This window comes from Octopus bimaculoides, chromosome 10 (assembly GCF_046866305.1).
Source record: "Octopus bimaculoides isolate indiv1 chromosome 10, ASM4686630v1, whole genome shotgun sequence".
Classification (NCBI taxonomy): Eukaryota; Metazoa; Mollusca; class Cephalopoda; order Octopoda; family Octopodidae; genus Octopus; species Octopus bimaculoides.
This window is the reverse complement of record NC_142937.1, coordinates 17,127,296-17,151,329: the sequence shown is the minus strand read 5'-3', so window position 1 is coordinate 17,151,329 and position 24,034 is coordinate 17,127,296. Positions and strand designations below refer to the sequence as shown.

The window sequence follows — 24,034 nt, the reverse complement described above, 5'->3', positions numbered from 1 at the left end:
TACAGTTTTCATCAACCCAATTTCACTCACAAAGTATGGGTCAAACCAAGACTACAGAGATTGGCATTTGCTCAAGATGCCATACAATGAAATTGAACCTGAGACCTTGAGGTTTAGAAGTAAACTAAACTTAACCATTTGGCCATACTCTGCCTACTTTCTCAGAATATAAAAGAAATAAAAGGACAATTCTTATGTGAAATCACTTACTTTTTAATGGGTACCCAGTTTACACCTGGGTACTCATTTAAAACATAGATTCCTCTTCTGTTTTGTCTTCTCTCTTCTTTATTATTTTACTTTTTCTCTTTTTCTTTCTTTTCTTCTTTGTCATCTTCTTTCTCATAGCCTTCTTTTTCTTCTTCCATTTTTTAGTATTTATCTACAGCTTTCTGGGTTTTTTTTTAATATTCTCACAATTTCTTTTATTTTTGCTGTTCTTCTTCACCTTCATTCCTTCATTTTTCCATCTCTCTCACTCTCTCTCTCTCTCTCTCTCTCTCTCTCTCTCTCTCTCTCTCTCTCTCTCTCTCTCCCTCTTCCCACACAACCGTTACCGCCACCACCCTGCCTCCATTCCCAGCATGCAGTTAGGTCAGAATTATCCATGCACCAGTATAGTTTTCTCCCTCCCTCTCTCTCTTCTTCTTCTTCTTCTTCTTCTCTCTCTCTCTCTCCTCCCCCTCTTCCCACAGTTTAGTTTCTGGTATATCTTCTGTTATCCTTATCTTATCCTCATCATCATCATCATCAACAACAGCAACAGCTACAACTCTTCATCTCTATCTTTATTAACCTTGCTTCTCTTCCCAACAATAAACACACATCTTCTCTTTGGCTTCCACTCTCTATGACCATAATAGGGGCCTGCTCTCACTTGGCAGCAAAGCCAAAATAATTCTATCCTCTTCCTAGCAGACAACAGGCAAACATACAGACATATAAATACATCCATCATACACACACACACACACACACACACACACACACACATTAACATGATGTATTTACAAATAGAGTAAGTGAAAATACCTATACATCCCATAGGGATAAGCACACACACACACACAGAAACGCATATGTTCATGCAGGTAAACTTAAAATTAAAAATAAACACTTGTATGCATGACACACAACACATACATGAATATATATATATACAGTAGACATTCACCAGATATATATATATAAGCAATAACAGCACAGAATTTCGTATATATATATATATATATATATATATACATATATATATAGATAGATAAATAGATAGATAGATAGATAGATAGATAGATAGATAGATAGATAGATAGATAGATAGATAGATAGGAGTAGCTGTGTGGTAAGAAGCTTGCTTATCAACCACATGGTTCTGGGTTCAGTCCCACTGTGTGGCACCTTGGACAAGTGTCTTCTACTATAGCTTCAGGCCGACCAAAGCCTTGTGAGTGAATTTGGTAGACAGAAACTGAAAGAAGCCCGTCATATATGCATATATGTGTATGTATGTTTGTGTGTCTGTGGCTGTCTCCTCACCGTCACTTGACAACTAATGTTGGTGCATTTACATCCCTGTAATTAAGTGGTTCAGCAAAAAGAGACCAATAGAATAAGTACTAGGCTTACAAAGAATAAGTCCTGGAGTCCATTTGTTCAACTAAAGGCAGTGCTCCAGCATGGCTGCAGTCAAATGACTGAAACAAATAAAAGAATATAATACACCCACTAGTATCAAATAGTGAGAATTGTGCTCAACACCCTTCATTATTTGTGGACTAACAAGGCAACCATTGGTTTCATGTGAAGAGATCTTCACAGTTGAGTAGTACACTTGAGAATGGTTGTGTGGTTAAGAAGTTTGCTTCTTAACTATGTGGTCTTGCGTTCAATTCCACTGTGCACCACCTTCAACAAAGTCTTCTGCTATAGTCCCAGGCCAACCACAGCTTTGTGAGTGGATTTGATTGATCAAACTGAAAGAAGTCCATCATATATGTGTGTATGTATGTGCATGTCGATGTATGTCTTCGTGTTTTACCCTCATTACTGCTTAACAACCGGTGTTGGTGTGTTTATGTCCCTGTAACCTAGCAGTTTCGCAAAAGAGAACTGATAGAATAAGTACTATATTTAAAAAGAAATAAATACTGGTGTTGATTTAATTAACTAAACCCTTCAAGGTGGTGCCCCAGCATGACCACAGTCCAATGACTTCAACAGTAAAAGAACAAAGAATGAATGCATATAACTGGTATCTCATTAACAATAGGATTTGTCTAACATTCATTTCATGTCAAAAGCTTCTGGTTAAGAACCTTGTGTGCCCCCCCCCCCCCGCAGACTGTCTGACCAAAGCCTTGTGAGTAAATTCAGTTGACAGAAAACAGGTAGAAGTTGTGTGGTTAAGTTTGCTTCCAAGCCATGTGGTCTCAGGGTCAATCCCACTGCATGGCACCTGACACAAGTTTCAGTGATCTTTCATTTTGACTCGAAAAAATGTAAACAATGTCCCAACTGACAATTGACAAGACAACATGTGGTCACAGAAACCACTGAATTCATGGTTTACATTTTTTCGAGTCAAAACAAAAGATTACCCAAATTTCTTCTATAAACTTAGGCCAACCAAAGCCTTGTAAATGTTTATTCATAAACAAAAAAGAAAAAAGAAAATGTTTTGTTCTGGTATTTAGAAATTAAAAATTGTTGACATCATTTGAAAGGTAAATAAAACTGCTTATTATTTTCAATTGTAAATATTTTCTTTAAAAAAACATTTTCTTTTAATTTTAGATAAATGGGGTTTTCACCAGATTGGACATTGTCAAGCCGGGATGTCTGCCTCTTTAACTAAGGTAAGATAATTCCTGGTTTTTGTGAACAATCATTATAATCATCATCAACTTCATTCATCTAACACTCACGTTTCCATGCTTACATATATCGAACGGGGTTTGTTGAAAGAAACTTTCTACAGCCACTTTTCCTTCTTATCATCAATTTGCAGCCGTTTTCAAGCAACGTAGTATTGGGTTGGCAACTAAGTTCCCGCCAATTTTTTAAATTTAAGTTTTTTAAAAGGTTCGATCAAAAAATAACAACTAATTAATCAATAATGTATTCACCCTTGTTGTTTACAATTTCTTCCCAACGTTCAACAAGACTTTCAATACCTCATTGGTAGAAATCACCTGATTTCGACTCGAAAAATTGATCCAACCAAGCTCTCAATTCTGCATCAGTATTGAACGAAACTCTGTGCATAGCATTTGAAAGAGATCAAAAGAGGTGGAAATCTGCTGGTGCCAAATCAGGAGAGTATGGCAGGTGTAGCAGCACTTCCCAGCCATGCATTTGAATGGCTTTCTTGGTCATATTGGCGATATGAGGGTGGGCGTTGTCGTGCAGCAGAAGAACTCCATGCTGCCAATTAGGTCTTTTCTCTTGAATAGTCATGTTGAGTCGTTCCATCTGTTGAACATAGAGTTCTGCGTTGACCGTTTGGTCCCGTTCAAGCAATTTGTAATGGATAATCCCTTTCCAGTCCCACTATATGCACAACATCGTTTTACGTGGATAAAAATCTTGTTTCACGCGTGGTGTCGCTTGTTTAGCAGGGCTAAGCCATTCCTTACGCTGCTTCATATTGATGTACAGGCACCATTTTTCGTGGTCAGTAACAATTCGGTAAAGAAATCGTTGCTTGTGTCCATGAGTTGAGCGGTGACGAGCAAGCAAACCAGCGGAGACTGTGGCTCGTTGATTTTTGTTGCTGTCACTTAAAACATGAGGAACCCATGCTCCATACTTCTGAACCTTTCCCATCGAGTGAAGATGCTTCTCTATAGCAGTGTGGGAGTATTCCATTTTCTCTGCAATTTCCCTTGTCATTTGACGAGAATTTTCATTCAAAAGTTGGTTTAATTGCTCTTCAAACTCAACTGGACGGCCAGAACGAGGTGCATCTTTGAGGTTAAAATTTCCATTTTTGAACTTGGCATACCAATCACCAGCGGTTCTTTCAGCTATGGCACCCTCTCCATACACAGCAACTTTTGTGGCCTTAGAACCTTGATTAAAAGCAAAAAGAAGGAGGTGTTGAAAATGCTTGTTTTTCTTAACTTGACATTCCATTTTAATGATCTGAAAATAAACAAAAATTAACTGAAATTAACTAGAAAAAAAATCAACAGAGATTCCAAAATGATTCAAAAATAGAATTCTCGAAAAAAATAGATTCCAAATTTTAAAAAAACGGCGGGAACTTAGTTGCCAACCCAATATATCTCCTTGGTCAGAGACACTTTCCACAAAATGTTGGAAACTAACAATGCTGCTTATATGATGGTGATGCTCATTTACCACCATCATGTGATGTCAAAACGTCACACACACACACATTGGACTTCTTGCAGTTTCTGACAACCAAATCCACTCACTAGGCTTTGATCAGCTCAGGGCTATAGAAGAAGACACTTACTCATGGTGCCATGCAGTGGGGCTGAACCCAAGATGTATGGTTGGAAAGCAAGCTTCTTATGCACACATCCAAAATATATTTAGTGGTGTATAATTATAGACATATAAAGAAACATAATCAACAATGATATTTTATAAAATGGTTGTTGGCCTCTAATTTTGACTGTTGAATGAGAAGTGTTTAAGTAGGCAGGACAACAGACAATAAATTACAAGGTTGGAATATTACATTTTATTACAGGTATTTTGCATTATCTTTGGCATTGACACCCAAATATTAATGGACTAGTCCCCCTCAATCTAATAGCTTAATCCACCTAGCTTTAAATAGCTAATCCAGTTCAAGATCTCCATTTATTTGATGAGATTACAGATCAATGTCTACAAAATCTCTCTCACAAGCACAAACTTGAGCAAGGTTTTACGAAAGACAAGAAAGCCTCCACTCTTCATGCTACCAGTTTTCTGAGGGAAAGGTAGGGTCCACAATACAGGATGAACTCTAGAATTTATAATGGCAAGGGCCAGTATAACCTCCAAAATTATTAGAATGTTGGATACAGTGCTTTGGAATATTTATTCTGACTCTCTATACTCTGAGTTCAAACCCAATTGAAGTCAACTTTGCCTTTTATCCTTTTGGAGTTGATAAAATAAGTAGCACTTCAAGGCAGTGGATTAGAGAAACTACTAAAAGGTGGTGGGAGCGTGATGGTTTGTAGTATCTGTTTTGATTCTTTGCATTCTGACAGCAATATCTGAGACAACACTAGTGCCAAGCTGTATGGTTTCAAGCCAGTGGTCCTTCACTTTGGATTAACATCAAATGGTGCAGGTTTGCGTGTACATGTTCAGATGCATGGTCTACCTTGGCTGATGAGGGTTCTATAAAAGCTTGGCTCCAGTGTTATCGTAAGCATTGCCCTTGGAACACAGACATCTGGAACGCACACAAAGTATCCACTGCTCTGTCAATTCTGCTGCTTTAAAAAATGATGAAGTAAAGTTAACTTCATTGGGATTTGAACCTAAAGTGCAGTGAATTGGAAGAAATACTATGAGGTAATCTATCCACAGCTCTAATCACTCTACCAACTCACCACCTTAATACTGCTTCCGTTATTCACTTTGATCCCCAATTTAACCCTGCCTGATACTGACTCTAGTTCTATGATTCAAACTTCCTGTTTTAAAACCTTTCATCAAAATTTAATTTTAACTTATGTTGCAAACACCAGCTTAATAATGAGAAAGTTATTTTACTAAATTCTTCATTATCTTTAAAATTAATTGAAGCATTGGCAGTTTATTTCACCAGAAATATAGAGTTTGGAATATAAATTAGCATGAAATTGAGATTTAGATCCCTTTAAAACAGGAAATTTGTAGTATTTTCTAATGTATCTTTTCATTTTTTAACCCTTTTGACACCAATCTGCCTGTATCATGAAATGATACAAACATCCTGTTTTAAAGAAATCTAAATTAAAACCTTCCCATCGTTATTCCATATTAATTTATGCCCCAAACACCAGTTTAATAATCGTCATCACCATCATCGTTTAACATCTGCTCTCCATACTGCCATGGGTTGGACGGTTTGGCTGAGGGCTGGCAAGCCAGAAGGCCGCACCAGGATACAATCTGATCTGGCAAAGTTTCTACAGCTGGATGCCCTTCCTAACGCCAACCACTCCAAGAGTGTAGTGGGTGCTTTTTATGTTCCACCAGGACAAGGGCCAGTCAGGTGGTATTGGCATCGACCACACTTGAATGGTGCTTTTTACGTGCCACTGATATGGGACCAGTCAACCAGCACTGGCATCAACCACACTGGAATGGTGCTTTTTATGTGGTACTGGCATCAGACCAGTCAGGAAGCACTGGCATCAACCTTACTCAAATGGTGCTTTTTACATGCCACCGGCACAGTTGCCAATCAGGCAGTACTGTCATCGGCCATGACAATGACTTCACTTGACTCAACAGGTCTTTGCAAGCACAGTTTATTGCCCAATGATTGAAGGGTGCTCTTAAATGGGCCGGTTATGCTGCACTGGCATAGGCCACAGTTACAATCTCACTTGCTTGTCAGGTCTTCTCAAGCACAGCATATTTCCAAAGGTCTCGGTCACTAGTCGTTGCCTCAGTGAGGCCCAATGTTCGAAGGTTGTGCTTCACCACCTCATCCCGGTCTTCCTGGGTTTACTTCTTCCACAGATTCCCTCTTCTGCTAGGGTGTGACACTTTTTCACACAGCTGTCCTCATCCATATGCAACACATGACCATACCAGCACAGTCGTCTCTCTTGCACACCACATTTGATGCTTCTTATGTCCAACTTTTCTTTCAAGGCGCTTACACTCTGTCATGTATGCACATTGACATTACACATTCAGTGGAGTATACTAGCTTCATTCCTTGCAAGCTTATGCATGTCCTCAGCAGTCACAGCCCATGTTTCACTGCCATGTAGCATGGCTGTTCGCACACATGCGTCATACAGTCTACATTTTACTCTGAGCGAGAGGCCCTTTGTCACCAGCAGAGATAGGAGCTTACTGAACTTTGCCAAGGCTATCCTTATTCTAGCAGCTACACTCTCAGAGCATCCAACTCTGCTACTGACTTGGTCACCTAGGTAACAGAAACTATCAACTACTTCCCGTGGCATGTGACGGAAGCTGTTTTCTGCACATTTTCAGTGTTTATCGCCCCCTGAGCATTTGCCACACACAAAAACTATTTTAACAATTAGCCTTCCTTTGATATTGCTGCACCTCTTATGTGTCCAGAGCTTACACCAGGTACATCTTATAGAGTTTCTACCTAAGCCTTTTCTACAGATCAAGCAGGGCCATCTACCTGAAGAGATTTGTGATTTGTCTGCCTTCCTACTTATTAAGATTTTGGTTTTTGCTAGATTGACCCTAAAACCCTTTGATTCTAGACCTTGCTTCCACACTTGAAACTTCGCCTTTCAAGTCTCCTGTGTAAAATATGTCTGGTTATGGGGAATTATTATCTTAGTTGGAAACAGGTGAGAGTTGGCGATAGGAATGGGGTATCCAGCTGCGAAGACTCTGCCTCAACAAATTCTGTCTGACCCATGCCAGCATGGAAAATTGAACATTAAATAATGAAGATGATAATGATGATGCCAAGTACCTAACTCCAAATTTAGCCAAGTTTTTTTTTTTCTCATTTCTTCCTTTTTTTTTTCTTTTCATTGCAATAAGTTATAACCACTGCAATTTCAAATAGTTTTGAAGAAATCTAAGAACTACACATAAGTTTCATTTCCGCCTTCCTTAAAATGTTGAAATCTTATTGTTTCTATAAAGAAACCAATATCCTTTTTGTGCCAATAAAGAACCCCCCCCCCCCCCACCGCCATGGCTCTCCTCTTAAGTCTCAGTATAAAACACCATAAGACAGATAGCTATCTTTTTTATTAACTCTTATCTTCTCTTTACTCTTCATTTTCCTTCACTCAAAACTTGTTATTGTAATTGTTGCCATGGCTTATTGTATTGTATTTTTATTTATACATTTTATTTCATTATATCTTTTTATTTTATTTTATCATCTGAATTGTGCAATTAAATGAATGCCCATCATTTCCTGCTTTTAATTTCTATTATTTAGGTTTTTTTAAATATATTTTTCTTTTCCATCTTTTTTTTTCTGTTATTGAAACCTTATGGCAAATTTCTTTAGTACTAAGAATTTAGGGTCTCTCTCTCTCTTCCCATCTAATCTGATTACTCCATACCAATAACCCCTCTTTCCCTTTTTGTCTTGGCAAAGTGGCTCTTCTTTAGTTGATAAGGGTTAAGAATGCACATGTTTGCTCCACTTATTACAGCTGCCACAAGAGATAAACTCCCTAACCTGGAATCCCCTCTTCCCCCACCCCACTATTAATGAGTTAATGTTTCCAAATTCTAAGCCACTGACAATGAATTATTCTAAAACACTTTGCTATGTTCAATAGACTCCCCTAACATTTATTTGCAGCATTCATTACCCCCACTACAAGGTTCTTCACTCCAATGATTCTACCAACGCACCATCCACTCCCAGACTGGCAGTGGATGGCAGAAAATCGGAAACGGTACATTGAGATATATCAAGTTATCCTGACACCTAGTTAATATGCTCACAACAGAGTAGACTCCTGTTAAAGCTACCCGAGGACCAAGTGGTGGTGGTCGTGGTGTGATTGAACTAGGCAATGAATTCAGTCTGCTTCCCATGAACTCAAAATGCAAAGAGCAAATACTGTTAGACTCTTGCAACATTTGTACAACATTTTCTTCAGTTCCTGCAGTATTTATTCAACCACTGCAAGGTCCAACTTACTCATGGCTTTACTAGTCTATTCCCCACCCTGGGACAGGTCGTGGGCAGCAGAGAAGAAAAAACATAACAGTATTTAGACATACATATATATATACATGACAACACACATTTACATATACATACATAGCTGCATACTTTAGACATACATATACAAACATAACTACAATCATTTACATATATACATATCTTAGCTACATACATATGTACACTTAGCTCACCATCGTTATCATCCTTTAACATCTGTTTTCCATGCTGGCATGGGTTGAACAGTTGCACCAGGTTTCTACAGCTAGATTTTGGCTTGGTTTCTAAAGCTAGATGCCCTTCCTAATACCAACCACTTTACAGTGTGTACCAGGTGCTTTTAACTTGGCCTCAGCCCAAGTGCTTTTAGATGGTGCTAGCATGGGTGCTTTTTACATGACACTGGTAAAGGACTCTTGCAAGTCAATTCTCTTTGCCAGTGGGGGGAGCCTTAACACTTCTGCCATGGAGGATGGGTCTTCATTTACTCCCAAATATGAAGTTTTCCTCAGATTTAGTAGACATGCTTGAAACATTCTAAAGGTATTGAAGAACCAGGTGATGATGTTAAACTGATTGACAGATTATATCTGAGACTCAAGGACAATTCCAATCAATTTAATGATCAATTTCCTCATAATTCCCATCAACCTATTTTCACTTTTGAAGTTTAGGTAAAGCTAAGACTATGGCAGAAGATACTTGCCCACTCTGCCCTTTGCTGAGATTGAACCCACAAGCATTTGGGTTGTGTCATGGTTTAACCATATAATCTATATTTATTTTCTCCCTTGAAGTATCTTTTATCTTTCACTTGTTGCAGTCACTAAACTGCAGCCATGCTGGGTCACCACTTTCAAGGGTTTAGTTGCAGAAATCAACCCCACTACTAATTTTTTAAGTCTGGCACTCATTCTGTTGGTGTCTTTTGCCAGACTGCTAAGTTATAGAAGATGTAAACAAACCACTACAACTTGACAGTTGTAGTGGGAAGACAAACAAAAATGCACACACACACAGTGAACTTCCACACAGTTTCCGTCTACTGAATTCACCCACAAGGTATTATTGGTCAGCCCAGGGCTATAGTTGAAGACACTAACCCAAGATGCTACACAGTGGGAATGAACCCAGAACCATGTGGTTAGTAAGCAAGCTACTTACCACACAGCCACTCCTGCACCTATATCATTATTATTATTATTATTATTATTATTATTATTATTATTATTATTATTATTTTTATTATTATTATTATTATTATTTTTATTATTATTATTATTATGATAGATTGCTTAATAAAGAGAATGAATGGGAGAAAGAGAGCCTGCCTTATGTCGACCCAATAGAGGGACCAGCTATCCGAGTTGATAGTACCAGGGTAGATAAAGCAATTAAGAGTATGAAGACCGGGAAAGCCCCCGGCCCATCAGGAATCACTGCAGAGATGCTCAAAATATCTGGCAGTGTTGGCTATAGCCTAGTCACCCGTATTACGAACCAGGTGATACACGAAGGAGTCATACCCTATGACTGGTGTAGCAGCATCATAGTCAACTGCTACAAAGGTAAAGGGGACGCTTTAGATACAAATAATTACAGAGGCATCAAGCTGTTAGATCAGGTTATGAAAGTTACAGAGAGGGTCATAGCCCAACTAATTAGGGAGCGAATCAATTTAGATGAGATGCAGTTTAGGTTCGTGCCAGGTAAAAGCACTACTGATGCCTTATTTCTAGTGAGACAGTTGCAGGAGAAATACCTAGCTAAGGATAAACCTCTGTACCTGGCTTTCGTTGACATGGAGAAAGCCTTTGACAGGGTCCCCCGATCCCTTATCTGGTGGTCAATGAGGAAACTTGGGATAGAAGAATGGTTAGTGAGAGCTGTGCGAGCCATGTACAGAGATGCTGCCAGTAAGGTGAGGGTTGGAAATGAGTACAGCAATGAATTCCGGGTAGAGGTAGGGGTCCACCAAGGTTCCGTCCTCAGCCCCCTATTATTTACCATAGTCCTCCAGGCAATCACAGAGGAGTTCAAGACAGGTTGCCCCTGGGAGCTCCTCTATGCTGATGACCTTGCCCTAATTGCGGAGTCACTATCAGAACTAGAGGAGAAGTTTCAGGTGTGGAAGCAAGGTCTAGAATTGAAGGGCCTTAGAGTCAACCTAGCTAAAACCAAAATCCTAATAAGTAGGAAGGTAGATAAAACACAAACCCCTTCAGGTAGATGGCCCTGCTCAGTATGTAGAAAAGGAGTAGGTAGTAACTCTATAAGATGTACCCGGTGCAAGCTATGGACACATAAGAGGTGCAGCAACATCAAAGGCAGGTTAACTAGCAAGTTAGTTTTTGTTTGTGGCAGATGTTCAGGTGCAATAAAGACTGCAAACAAACAGGAAACAACTTCTATCTCATTCCAGGGTGAAAAACTAGAGGTAGTCGATAGCTTCCGCTATCTGGGCGACCAAGTTAGTAGTGGGGGTGGGTGCGCTGAAAGTGTAGCTGCTAGAATAAGAATAGCCTGGGCAAAGTTTAGAGAGCTCTTACCCCTGCTGGCGACAAATGGACTCTCACTCAGAGTAAAAGGCAGACTGTATGACGCATGCGTACGAACAACCATGCTACATGGCAGTGAAACATGGGCTGTAACTGCTGAGGACATACGTAAGCTCGCAAGGAATGAAGCCAGTATGCTCCGTTGGATGTGTAATGTCAATGTGAATACCCGTCAGAGTGTAAGTATCTTGAGAGAAAAGCTGAACATTAGAAGCATCAGTTGTGGCGTGCAAGAGAGACGATTGCGCTGGTATGGACATGTGGTGAGAATGGAGGAGGATAGCTGCGTGAAAAAGTGCCACACCCTAACAGTTGAGGGAACCCGTGGAAGAGGTAGGCCCAGGAAGACCTGGGCTGAGGTGGTGAGGCAAGACCTTCGTACATTGGGCCTCACCGAGGCGATGACTACGGACCGAGACCTTTGGAAATGGGCTGTGCGTGAGAAGACCCTGCAAGCCAAGTAAGATCGTTGCCAGTGCCCCTGGACTGGTTCTTGTGCGGGTGGCACATGAGATGCACCATTTTGAGCGTGGCCGTTGCCAGTACCGCCTGACTGGCTCCTGTAGGATTTTCGAGCGAGATCGTTGCCAGTGCCCCTGGACTGGCTTGTGCGGGTGGCACATAAAAGACACCATTTCGAGCGTGGCCGTTTTCGTGCGGGTGACACGTAAAAGCACCCACTACACTCTCTGAGTGGTTGGCGTTAGGAAGGGCATCCAGCTGTAGAAACTCTGCCAAATCAGACTGGAGCCTGGTGTTGCCATCCGGTTTCACCAGTCCTCAGTCAAATCGTCCAACCCATGCTAGCATGGAAAGCGGACGTTAAACGATGATGATGATGATGATGATGTTCTATTTTATTATTATGTTCTAATTTTTTTTTTTCCACATTTTCAGAATGGTGTAAAATTATTAATTGGTTCGCCTGGAAGTTACTTTTGGCAAGGTAAGAACCAACAAACTATTCATCTTTTAGTTGTCTTGGTTGTTGTTTAACTCTGGTTGTTGTTTGCTCTGATCAAATGGAGTTTCATTCCCTGAGCAAGCAGTGAAAAAAAAAGGGGCAAAAAAAAAATCAAAAACAAAGTCATAGTTTCCTCTTTTCATGCTCAGTGACCTTGGTTGAGCAAAGACATTCCAGCGGTGACCATCCTGTGTTTTTGATAGACACAATGTATTTAGAATGCTTTACCACATGTATTCTTCCATTTTTAAAGAGGGTAGATTATTATATGCTTAAGAGAGATTTGGTTGCTATTACTAGCAAGTTGAATGACTATGTAGAGGCTCTTTCATTAGTTTTGGTACTCTTTCATCATTACTCATTACAGCATTAGCCTGAATTACTTTTAGTTGGTAGATTAGTAGAAATGTTGAAGCATTGTGTTCTGAGTTCAAATTCCACCTTGGCCAACCTTACCGTTCATCATTCGGGGGTCATGTATTGGGGTCAAGTGTGTAGATTATTTCTCTTCCCTCATTTCTTGTGACTAAATCAGTGCATTTCATCTTTCTTAATGTTTTGAGTTCAAATTCCATTAAGGTCAACTTCATCCTTTTGTGGGCAATGAAATAACAACCAATCAAATACTGAGATTGATATAATCACCTTCCCCCTCCCCTCAAAAACTGCTGGTTGTGCTAAACCATTATTATTATTGACTGAATCAGCATAAACATGTTGTGCAAGTCACCCTAAATACATCAAATGACAAGATGACATTAACACAAAAACGCTAAAAGACCTTGTCAATATGCAATTTATTCCTCAGCATCAGTTTCTCTGTTTTAATGAACACCTGGTTTTATTCTAACAACTGTAGTACACCTGAGCACTGTATACAATTTTTTTCTCCTTTCATAATAATAATTGTTTTTAATTTTGGCATAAGGCCAGCAATTTTAAGAGGTGGGGGCAAGGCAACTACATTGACCCTCAGTGCCTGACCAATACTTTACTTTATGTGTAGTGGTGTACAGCGCTGGATTAACCCATTAAACAGAATAGGCATATGCTTAGGGCATCAAGGGATGGGGACACCACAGAAATGAAAATAGTTTACGGCACAAAAGAAATCACTTTAAATGTGCTAAAATAATAATGCCTTATCTCTACCAAGTATGGAAGCAGAAGTTTTGCATAAAATTAATTTTAAGGACATCATCGAACACTTTGCAAGAAAACTTTTCAAATATAAATAAAATGGAAGCATACTAAAATAAACATTATTTTCCATCTTCCTGTGAATTTTGTTTCATTTTGAAAAACAAAAATATATTTCATGGTTTATTATTGTTTACATTTTGAATTATTTTTGTTTACATTTTGAACCATTTACATATACCTGAGGGCACCAAAACCTTTTTAGTGCTTAGGGCCTCCATGGGTCTTACTTTGGCCCTGGTGGTGTACATCAAGCAGGTGGTTTGGTGTATATTTGTGTGTGTTGAGGTATATATTTACTATTTAATCGAGTGGAGTATACATACCAATATGTGTTGTACTTTATGTGACACCATTTTCTACATCTGCGCAGCTTGCTTTCCTGCTAAGATGGCTGCCAAGAGAATCCATTGAATACATCACATTTTTCTTGAGTTACTACCTGCTTAATATACTCCACCAGGGCCGCATTAAGATCTATAGAGGCCCTAAGCACTTTAAAGGTTTTGGTGCACTCAGGTATATGTAAATGGTTCAAAATGTACATAAAAATAATTCAAAATGTAAATGATAATAAACCATAAAATAAATTTTTATTTTTCAAAATGAAACAAAATTCACAGTAAGATGGAAAATAATATTTATCTTTGTATGCTTCCATCTTATTTATATATGAAAAGTTTTCTCCTTTGTTTTTCTTTTTTTTTTTATGGCAAAGTGTTTGATGATATCCTTGAAATTAATTTTACGTAAATCTTCTGCTTCTATCCTTAGTAGAGATAAAGCATTATTCTTTTAGCACATTTAAAGTGATTTCTTTTGTGCCGTAAACCATCTTTGGTTTTAATATCACATTTTGAAGGTCAATCTTTTTCTCTTTATCACTGACTGGTTGTTGTTTCCAGCTTGTCTGATGGCTTCAGGACATAATGTTGATGTAATTCTTATGAAACGATATAAAACCACACCCTGCAGACTGAAAATCTGGGTTTCTTATCTAATCACCTTTTGCAAAACATGATGGAGGGGGGCAGGCGAGAGGTGTATGTATTTATGTTTGGCTAATTCGGTTAAGGAAAGAAAGTAAATAGTCCTATCTGTGCTGTGGATGCTGGCAGGGAAGGCTTTGAAATATATTTCTAACCTAATTTCTTGTGGATGCCAATGTTTTTCTAACCAAAGCTTCTTTCTACACACTATTTACTTTGTTTTGTGTTCATGCTGAAACAATAATGTCTCAAATATAATCAGAGTATTAGGAAAATGCTTATAATAACAATAATGATAATGATATTAATAAGAACAATGATGATGATATGATTTTTTTTCTTTTACTTGTTTCAGCCATTTGACTGTGGCCATGCTGGAGCACCACCTTTAGTCAAGCAAATCGACCCCAGGACTTACTCTTTGTAAGCCTTATTCTATCGGTCTGTTTTGCTGAACCGCTAAGTTATTGGGACATAAACACACCAGCATCGGTTGTCAAGCGATGGTGGGGAGACAAACACAGACACACTAACATACGCACACATACACACACACGTGCACACACACATATACGATGGGCTTCTTTCAGTTTCTGTCTACCAAATCCACTCACAAGGCCTTGGTCAGCCTGAGGCTATAGTAGTAGACATTTGCCCAAGGTGCCACGCAGTGGGACTGAACCCGGAACCATGTGGTTGGTAAGCAAGTTACTTACCACACAGCCACTCCTGTACCTAATGATAATAATAATAATAATAATAATAATAATAATAATAATAATAATAATAATAATTCTTTTTACTATTGGTACAGAAGCCAGAAATTTGAGGGGAGGGAGATACACCCCCTTCCCCTCAGTACTCAACTGGTCCTTATTTCAAGCTGACCACAGCAGAATCTGAACTCAGAACATAAAGAGTCAGAAGAAATGCTGCCAAGTATTTTGCCTGACACTAATGATTCTTCCAACTCACTACATCATCTTCATCATCATCGTTTAACGTCCATTTTCTATGCTGGCATGGGTTGGATGGTTTGACTGAGGTCTGGAGAGCCAGCAGCTGCACCAGGCTCCAATCTGATCTGGCAATGTTTCTACAGCTGGGTGCTCTTCCTAATGCCAACCACTCTAAGAATGTAGTAGGTGGTTTTTATGTTCCACTGGCACAGGAGCCAGTCAGGCGGGCCTGGCATCAATCATGTTCGGATAGTGCTTTTTATGTGCCACCAGCACAAAGCCGGTCGAGAGTACTGACATCCACCTTAATAATAATAATAATAATAATAATAATAATAATAATAATAATAATAATAATAATGATAATAATAATCATAGTATTAATAATAATAAAAATAATAATGACGATGACACAGATAATAAGCATGATGGTTCTATGCTCTGTAGTTTGTCTGTATCTTTTTTCCATTGTATTAGTGTAACTTGAATTTTTACTGTTCTTCTTCCAATCTTTCTATTCCATCTGGTTCCAACATCATTTGTCACAGACTAAATTCTTCTGCACTTGTTATTTAAGTGAATTCTACATATCTGAGTTGTTTTCTTTAAGTTTTTAGTTTTTTTTTGTTGTTGTTGTTATTCCTGGGTATAGGCAGGGGATGGGGGCAGCTAAGGAAAAATAACAAAAAGATATTCTCAGAAGTAACAAATAAAATTAGTTCTTCATGCATGTAGGAGATTATAATTATTATTATTAAAAGGCAGCTAGCTGGCAGAATCGTTAGCATGCCAGGCGAAATGCTTAGCAGTATTTCATCTACAACTACGTTCTGAGTTCAAATTCTGCCAACGTCCACTTTGCTTTTCATCTTTTTGGGGTCGATAAATTAAGTACCAGTTGCGTACAGGGGTTGATGTTATCAACTACTCTCCTCCCCCAAATTCCAGGCCTTGTGCCTTATTATTATTATCATCATCATTATTATTATTATTATTATTATTACTGTGATGAGCTAGCCGAATTGTTAGCACATGGGGCAAAATGTTTAGTGCTATTTCATCTCTGTCTTTACATTCTGAATTCAAATTCTGCTGAGGTTGACTTTGCCTTTCATCCTTTGGGGGTCAATAAAATAAGTACCAGTTGAACACTGGGGTCGATGTAATCGACTTAACATCCTCCCCAAAATTGCTGGCCTTGTACCAAAATTTGAAACCATTATTATTATTATTATTATTATTATTATTATTATTATTATTATTATTATTGTTATTATTGTTATTATTATTATTATTATTATTATTATTATTATTATTATTATTATTATTATTATTATTATTATTATTATTATTATTATTATTATTATTATTATTATTATTATTATTATTATTATTACTGGTGAGCTGGCAGAATTGTTAGCACACCAGGCAAAATGTTAGCAGTATTTTGTCCGTCTACGTTCTGAGTTCAAATGCTGTCAATATCAACTTTGCCTTTCATCCTTTCAGGGTCGATGAAATAAGAACTGGGGTCGATGTAATTGATTAGCCCCCTCCTCCAATATTTCAGACCTTGTGCCTATAGCAGAAAGGATTATTATAATTTTTATTATTATTATTATTATTATTATTATTATTATTATTTGTTAATTCTAAGGCAGTGAGCTGGCAGAAGCGTTTTTACATTCTGAGTTCAAATGTTGTGAAGGTCAATAAAATGAGTACCAGTTGAGCATTGGGGTTCTTGTAATTGACTAGCCCCTTCCCCCAAAGTTTCAGGCCTTGTGCCTATAGTAGAAAGGATTACTTGTTGATTCTGATTTTTTGACAGAGTTCCTTCATTTTGTTTTCCTCTTCTTCTAAGAAAAATACTGAACTAAAAATTCTTGTTTCAAGGGTCTTTCACATTCACTGTTTACTTGAAAGTGTTATCAACATAGACTTTGTTTATATACAAAATATTGGGGGTAGTGCTAAAAAAGACATTGGAGGAACTACAAGACAGTTGTGCATTTAAATGTCAAGATAAATAATCCTTCAACTATTTTCAAACTTTAGAAACGATTTATAACCTTAATTCCTTTAAAAGTTGTGATTGAAAAATAAATAAATGAAACAAAAGACAAATCAATTGAGTGCTAATGTTTTTGTTGTAGATTTTCTTCTGTTGGTTTAACCTAAAACTCACGGTTAATCTGTTCTTTGTGAAATACATCATCATTATGGAACAAAAAATAATAATGGCGGCTGTCTTGAAACTGAAGCAAGTAAAAAGAATTAATAAAAAAAAAAAAGAATAAACTGCATTTCATGGGTCCATATGCTTGTTTTGTAAGTTGTTGATGATGATGTTGCTGTTGTGTTTTTCTTTAAAAGTATGCTATAGCTATGCTCCTATGTTATTTGTCAGATAGATCAATAGATAGGTGGATGGATGTTCATTGATGGTGGCAACAGTGCTATCTATTACTTCTTCTATCTTGTGGTTCCTACAATCACCCACAACCAAATCTATTCACACAACACATCCGCATCAAGTTCTTCAAATCCATTCTCCAGTTTAGTGCTTCTTAAACTTTTTAACTACTTCTCCCAAGCTATTCTGTAAGCTAATTGAGGTGCAGACATAGCTATATGGAGGAGTAGTTAAGTTGATTACATTAACCTTAGTACTCAACTGGTATTTATTTTATTGACCTTGAAGTGATGAGAGGCAAAGTCAACCTCAGCAGAATTTGAACTCAAAATGTGAAGACAAATGAAATGCCACTAAGCATTTTGCCCAGCATGCTAACGATGGTGTCAGTTCAGCACCATAATATACATGATATCAGGCCAGAATCATTTTGTCCCAGATACTAGTTTGACTTGAGTGATTACTTACAGGGGTATTTTCATACATTTTGGTACAACCATTTTGGTATCACGTATTTGATGTTGCTATCTGATGCAATTTACATGACATCAGATATTTTTAGTGTTTCTCTCATTTTAATGCCCCTTTTTCTCTCCTCTCTCTCTCTCTCTCTCTCTCTCTCTCTCTCTCTCTCTCTCTCTCTCTCTCTCTCAGTATATTTCTCTTCATGTGTTTGAAGACAGGAAAGCATTTATGTCAGTCATGCTCAGAAAGATGAGTGATTTCTCTCTACCCTATTCTGTCTTCATTCATTCACTGGTGCCAGAGAAATTGTCTCATCTTCAGCAAGTGTCTTCTACTACAGCACTAGCCCAACCAAAGCCTTGTGAGTAAATCTGGTGGAGAGAAATGGAATGAAGTACATTAAATGTGTATATGTCATTGTTTTTTTTTTGACAGTGTATACCAATTCTAAACAGAATAAGCAGTGTCATTTGTTTGTCAATCTTCTGTGAAAAGACATCTGATCATTGTATTGTTTGTGCTTGAAACAAACAAAGATTGGTGACAGGAAGAGCCAAAGACTGTCTGCCTCTGCATGTTCCTCTGACCTGTGCAAGCATGGAAATATGGACATTGAAATAATGATATAAACAATGAAGATGTGTGCATGCATGTGTGTGTGTGTACTCAAACACACACTTTTATATAGATCTCTATAGAAAAGAATAGCTGAACGGGTTGAAGGTTTTGGAATATCAGTTCATAGACCATGGTATCATATCTGCTCCAGTTGGCCATTTCTTGTTCTACATTATTCAACATGGTCTCAGTCCACCTAGCTGTTGAAAGCTAAATTGATTTTCAGTCTTAAATGTGGATATATTCACCCATTGATAATAAATAATAACTCTATTTGACAGGGTTTATCTCAATATCAAACTCAACATTGAGAATTTTCAATGTTTCCATATGTGAAATTATAAACATAGAATATTTATTTATAGAAAGTGTGTATGTATATAGAATATCTATGTTTATAATTATATGTATGTATATAATTATATGTATGTATATAATGTATTCACATTTATATGTATGAATATAGTTTTGTATAAGTTCATGTTTCAATGTATGTATGTGTATGTTTGTATGTATAGTAATATATTTCCAAATATGTGTGTGCATTTATGGCAATGTTCTTATGTGAAGCCCATCAACATTTTCAGACAGAAATAGTTATCTTAACTAAGCATCAGTTGCTAAGAAAATATTTCCTGGTGTTTATTTTGAAGGAGTCTGTATACACGCTTGATAATGATTTTCTAATATTCTCCAAAAGTTTTTAAAATGCCAAACAGCCAAAAGTGCTCATCTGATCTTTTGGCCATTCATTACAAACATTTTCATTTTTAATCAGTTTAAATTTTAAAGTTCTCTCCCTTACAAAAATTGTCAGTAAAGTTAATGATTTTTCTCCTTATTACATGTTTAATTTCAGTTATTTAAAAATTCCTTTTGGCTCCCTAGATTAAATATGTTAACCCATACATAACTCTGTGTTTGCATGTGTGAGTGTGTGTGTGTGATGATATTTGTTGATGTATGTATGTGTATATGTGTTTATATCATCAGTGTATATATGCATTGAGCGTGAGCATATATATATCGTCAGCAGAATCTATTTTTCCTTGCTTGGTCAGATAAAAATGAGGCAGATTTTCTGTCTGGATGCTCTTCCTGTCACCAACCTTCACCTGTTTCCAAGCAAAGTAATATTTCCCCATGGCCAGATATGTTTTCATGGAAGACTGGAAGCAAACAACACTTGTTGTATGATGGTGATATTTTACTGCTGTCACACTATGCAGAGTCATTAGGACACAAATGCACACACACACACACACACACACACACACACACTTGCCCAAGGTGCCATGCAATAGCACCAAACCCTAAGCAAAAAAAAAAAAAAAAGAGAGAATTAGCAGCTCATTGAATAATGGCAAAAATGGCTGAAGCAAAGGCGGTTAGTGTGTGTGTATGTGAATATATATAGTGGTTAGTGTGTGTATATATATATATATATATATATATATATATGCACACACACACACACACAAACATACACATATATATATTCATTTCCCAGACTAGTTGATGTGTTGTGTTCCTGAGCAAAACACTTCATTTTATGTTGCCCCAGTCTACTTAGCTGTAAAACGATTAGCCTTGCAATGAACTGACCTCCTGTTAAGTGGAGAATATTGTGGTATTGGTCACTAATAAACCATGGAAGCCTATGAGTCTTAAGAGTGAAGACAGTAATGTCCAGTGGTTGATGATGATGAAGGTGGCTAATTATTCCGCAAAGAAATGTAATCTCATATAATCCTCAGGTAGTTTCAGTGTGACATCACATGTAATAAGTTACAGATATTGTGCAACTGATGGACTCCCATTTTGGACAATGTCCCTTATTTTCACCCAAATGGCTTGGGATGACCCTTACTGGAAGACACTCTCCTGATCTACTGTGGAAGGGGATTGAACCAATAATCTCATAATTGTGATGTGAATTCCTTAATGACTCAACCATACCTGCAACCAGACACACACATACACACACATTTGGTAGTTGTAAACTGAAAGCAGATCATCATGCATGTGTGTGTGTGTGTGTGTGTGTGTGTTTACATCTGTGACTGTAAGAAAGTTGCCACTTTTCCAATCACCAAATCCTTTGGTCCTTTCATGCCTTTGAAGCTGTATGGAATAAGTGATCCTTTACTTGAAAAATAGTTAAGATAAGGGTTTGTGATGGGAAGGGCATCTGGCTGTAAAACAAAGATTCAAATAATATATTCGCTGAGTTCATACAAACAAGTATGGAAAAAAAAATGGACATAAAATGATTCAAATGAATAGATGAACACACACACATGCACACATACATACATGCACGCATACATACATACATACATACATACATACATACATACATACATACCTCAGCTGTCACAGCTGATGCTTCACTGCCATATAGCATAGATGTTCGCACACAGGCATTATAAAATCTGGCTTCCTCTATACCACTATCTATCCATATACTTATATGCACACACACATATACACATACATTATATATATATATATATATATATATATATATATATATATATATATATATATATATGTGCAAGAGAGAGAGAGAGGGGGGGATTATAATCTAACCCACACCAGCATGTAACATGGACATTAAATGATGATGATAATGATGTGCGTGTGTGTATACATGTATGTACATGTGTGTGTGTGTGTGTGTGTGTGTGTGTGTGTATATATATATATATATATATATATATATATATATATATATATATGCACACACATACACACACACTTAGATATAAAGATTCTCACTCTCTTTCTCTCTCTCTCTCTCTCTCTCTCTCTCTCTCTCTCTCAAACTCACATCTGCGATCATATTTGCTGTGAAGTGGTTTATTATCCAATTCTTAGACTGTTTCACGTCTGGAGACTTCATTAAACTCTTGAAATATCATTGACACCACCAGCACCACCACCGTGACAAAGATAAAGAAACTGTAACTATAATTAGAGTCACATTTAAGCTTATACTTCTGTCCTCAAACAACTCATCATGTCAAGGATTAGATTTATAGAGCTTTGCAAGGGTAATGTTTATGTCATCATCATCATCATCATCATCATTGTTTTACAACTGCTTTCCATGCTGGTATGGGTCAGATAGGTTGTCACAGTCAGAGTCAGTATATAATCAAGGGTACTGTGTCGACCTAGATAGGTTGGAGGACTGCATCTTGCTTGCATTTAATGTTTGGCTTTGGTTTCTACAGCCTGATGCCCTTCCTAACACCAGCCATTTTCTTGAACTTACCGAGTGCTTTTTTTTGTGGCACCAGCACTAAAGAGGTGTCCTCTTCTCAACGAATCTAATGAGTTCTCACAGCATAGCAGTTTATAGAGTTTACTGAGAGATCTAAATTAAAACCTTCCATCATGTCAATTTAAGTTCCAAAAACACCAGCTAACTAAAGGCAAAATTATTTTTACCAAAGTAGTCATTATTTTCAAAGTTTCTCTTGAAATGTTGTAAGAAAAGGGTTAAAGTGAACTAAATTAAAACTATTAAAATTTTATGTTAATATTCCAAACACAAGCTGAATAATGACAAAGTTATTTTAATAAATTCTTCATTATTTTCAAAATTAATTGAAACAAAAGCAATGTTTTGCAACAGATATGTTTACCAAATATGGTAATGAAAGGGTTAAGAGTATACACCCTCAAAATAGAGCTTAAGTCCCCCAAAATGGGGCTGTTGTTCCTTTATTTGTCAGTTTAAAATAGGTTTTTCAACTAGTCAATAGCTGATGCTATCTCTGTTAATAGCTTATTTATTTCTAGTCTTAAAAAGTGAATTATTTCCAAATGTTGGCATTTACTTAGGAGGCTCTGACAGTGGGACAACACTGATTACGTACTGTTGTTTGTTTTATTATTTTTGGACTTAAATTTGAACACACACACACACCATACATACATAAGATGAGGTCCCAAACAGAATGTGTGTGTATATATAATGTGTGTGTACATATGGTGTATTTATTTTGTTTATATTTGTATAAACAATTACAAAATCAAACCAGATGGAAACTAAATCTGTTTTGTAGGTGTATACGTGTGTGTGTGTGTGTGTGTGTGTGTGCATTTATAAGAACGTCGTTGTTAAGAACGTCGCTTTTCAACCATGTGGCTTCAGGTTCATTCCAACTGCGTGGCACCTTGGGCAAATATCTTCTATTACAGCTCTGGGCTGGCCACTGCCTTGTGAGTGGATTTGGTAGGTGGAAACTGTGAGGAAGCCTGTTTGGCAAGAGAATCTTATAGAACAAGTACCAGACTTAAAATAACTACTGGGTGGGGGGTCAATCTGTCTGATTAAAACCCTTTGAGGCAGTGCTCCAGCATGGCCACAGTCCAGTGACTGGAACAAGCAAAAGACAAAAGATATGGACATATGCAATGCTTGACCATACATGTGTGTGTGTGTGTGTGTTTATGCATGAACATACACGTTCATAGTGGATATATTTATATATCTGTACTTTTTGTTCATTTTGATGACCACTTTTTCCGTGCTCAGAATAGGTTAGACAAATGTATTATTGAGGCATTATTTTACAGCCAGATGCCCTAGCTGTCACTAACCCTTATCTATTTTTCAAGTAACGGATCCCTTCTTCACATTTGTCTCTGAAGATGCAAAGGGAGTAAGGGATCTGTTGACAGGAGAAATGCCAACAACACCACTTTTGTAGCCCCCTTCCTCACTAAATGTAAACAAGCATGTGCAGATGGATAGCCAAGATTGACCAATGGAGGTTCTGCACATGTATATATATATATATATATATATATGTGTGTGTGTGTGTGTGTGTGTGTGTGTGTGTGTGTGTGTGTGTGTGTGTGTGTGTGTATATGTTTATATGTCTGTTTGTCCCTCTACCATCGCCTGACAACTGATGTTGATGTGTTTACATTCCCATAACTTAGTGGTTTGGCAAAAGAGACTGATAGAATAAGTACTAAGCTT

The 24,034-nt window shown here is 37.4% G+C and overlaps 1 protein-coding gene across 1 annotated transcript in view; it reads left to right on the top strand.

The window, feature by feature from the left end:
* LOC106879883 (integrin alpha-8) overlaps nucleotides 1–24,034 on the top strand; it is a 268,832-nt gene that overhangs the window by 190,155 nt on the left and 54,643 nt on the right. The window contains exons 5-6 of the mRNA XM_089358425.1: nucleotides 2,791–2,852; nucleotides 12,322–12,370. Of these exons, the coding sequence (XP_089214551.1) occupies nucleotides 2,791–2,852; nucleotides 12,322–12,370 (111 nt within the window). The remainder of the gene's footprint in view (nucleotides 1–2,790; nucleotides 2,853–12,321; nucleotides 12,371–24,034) is intronic.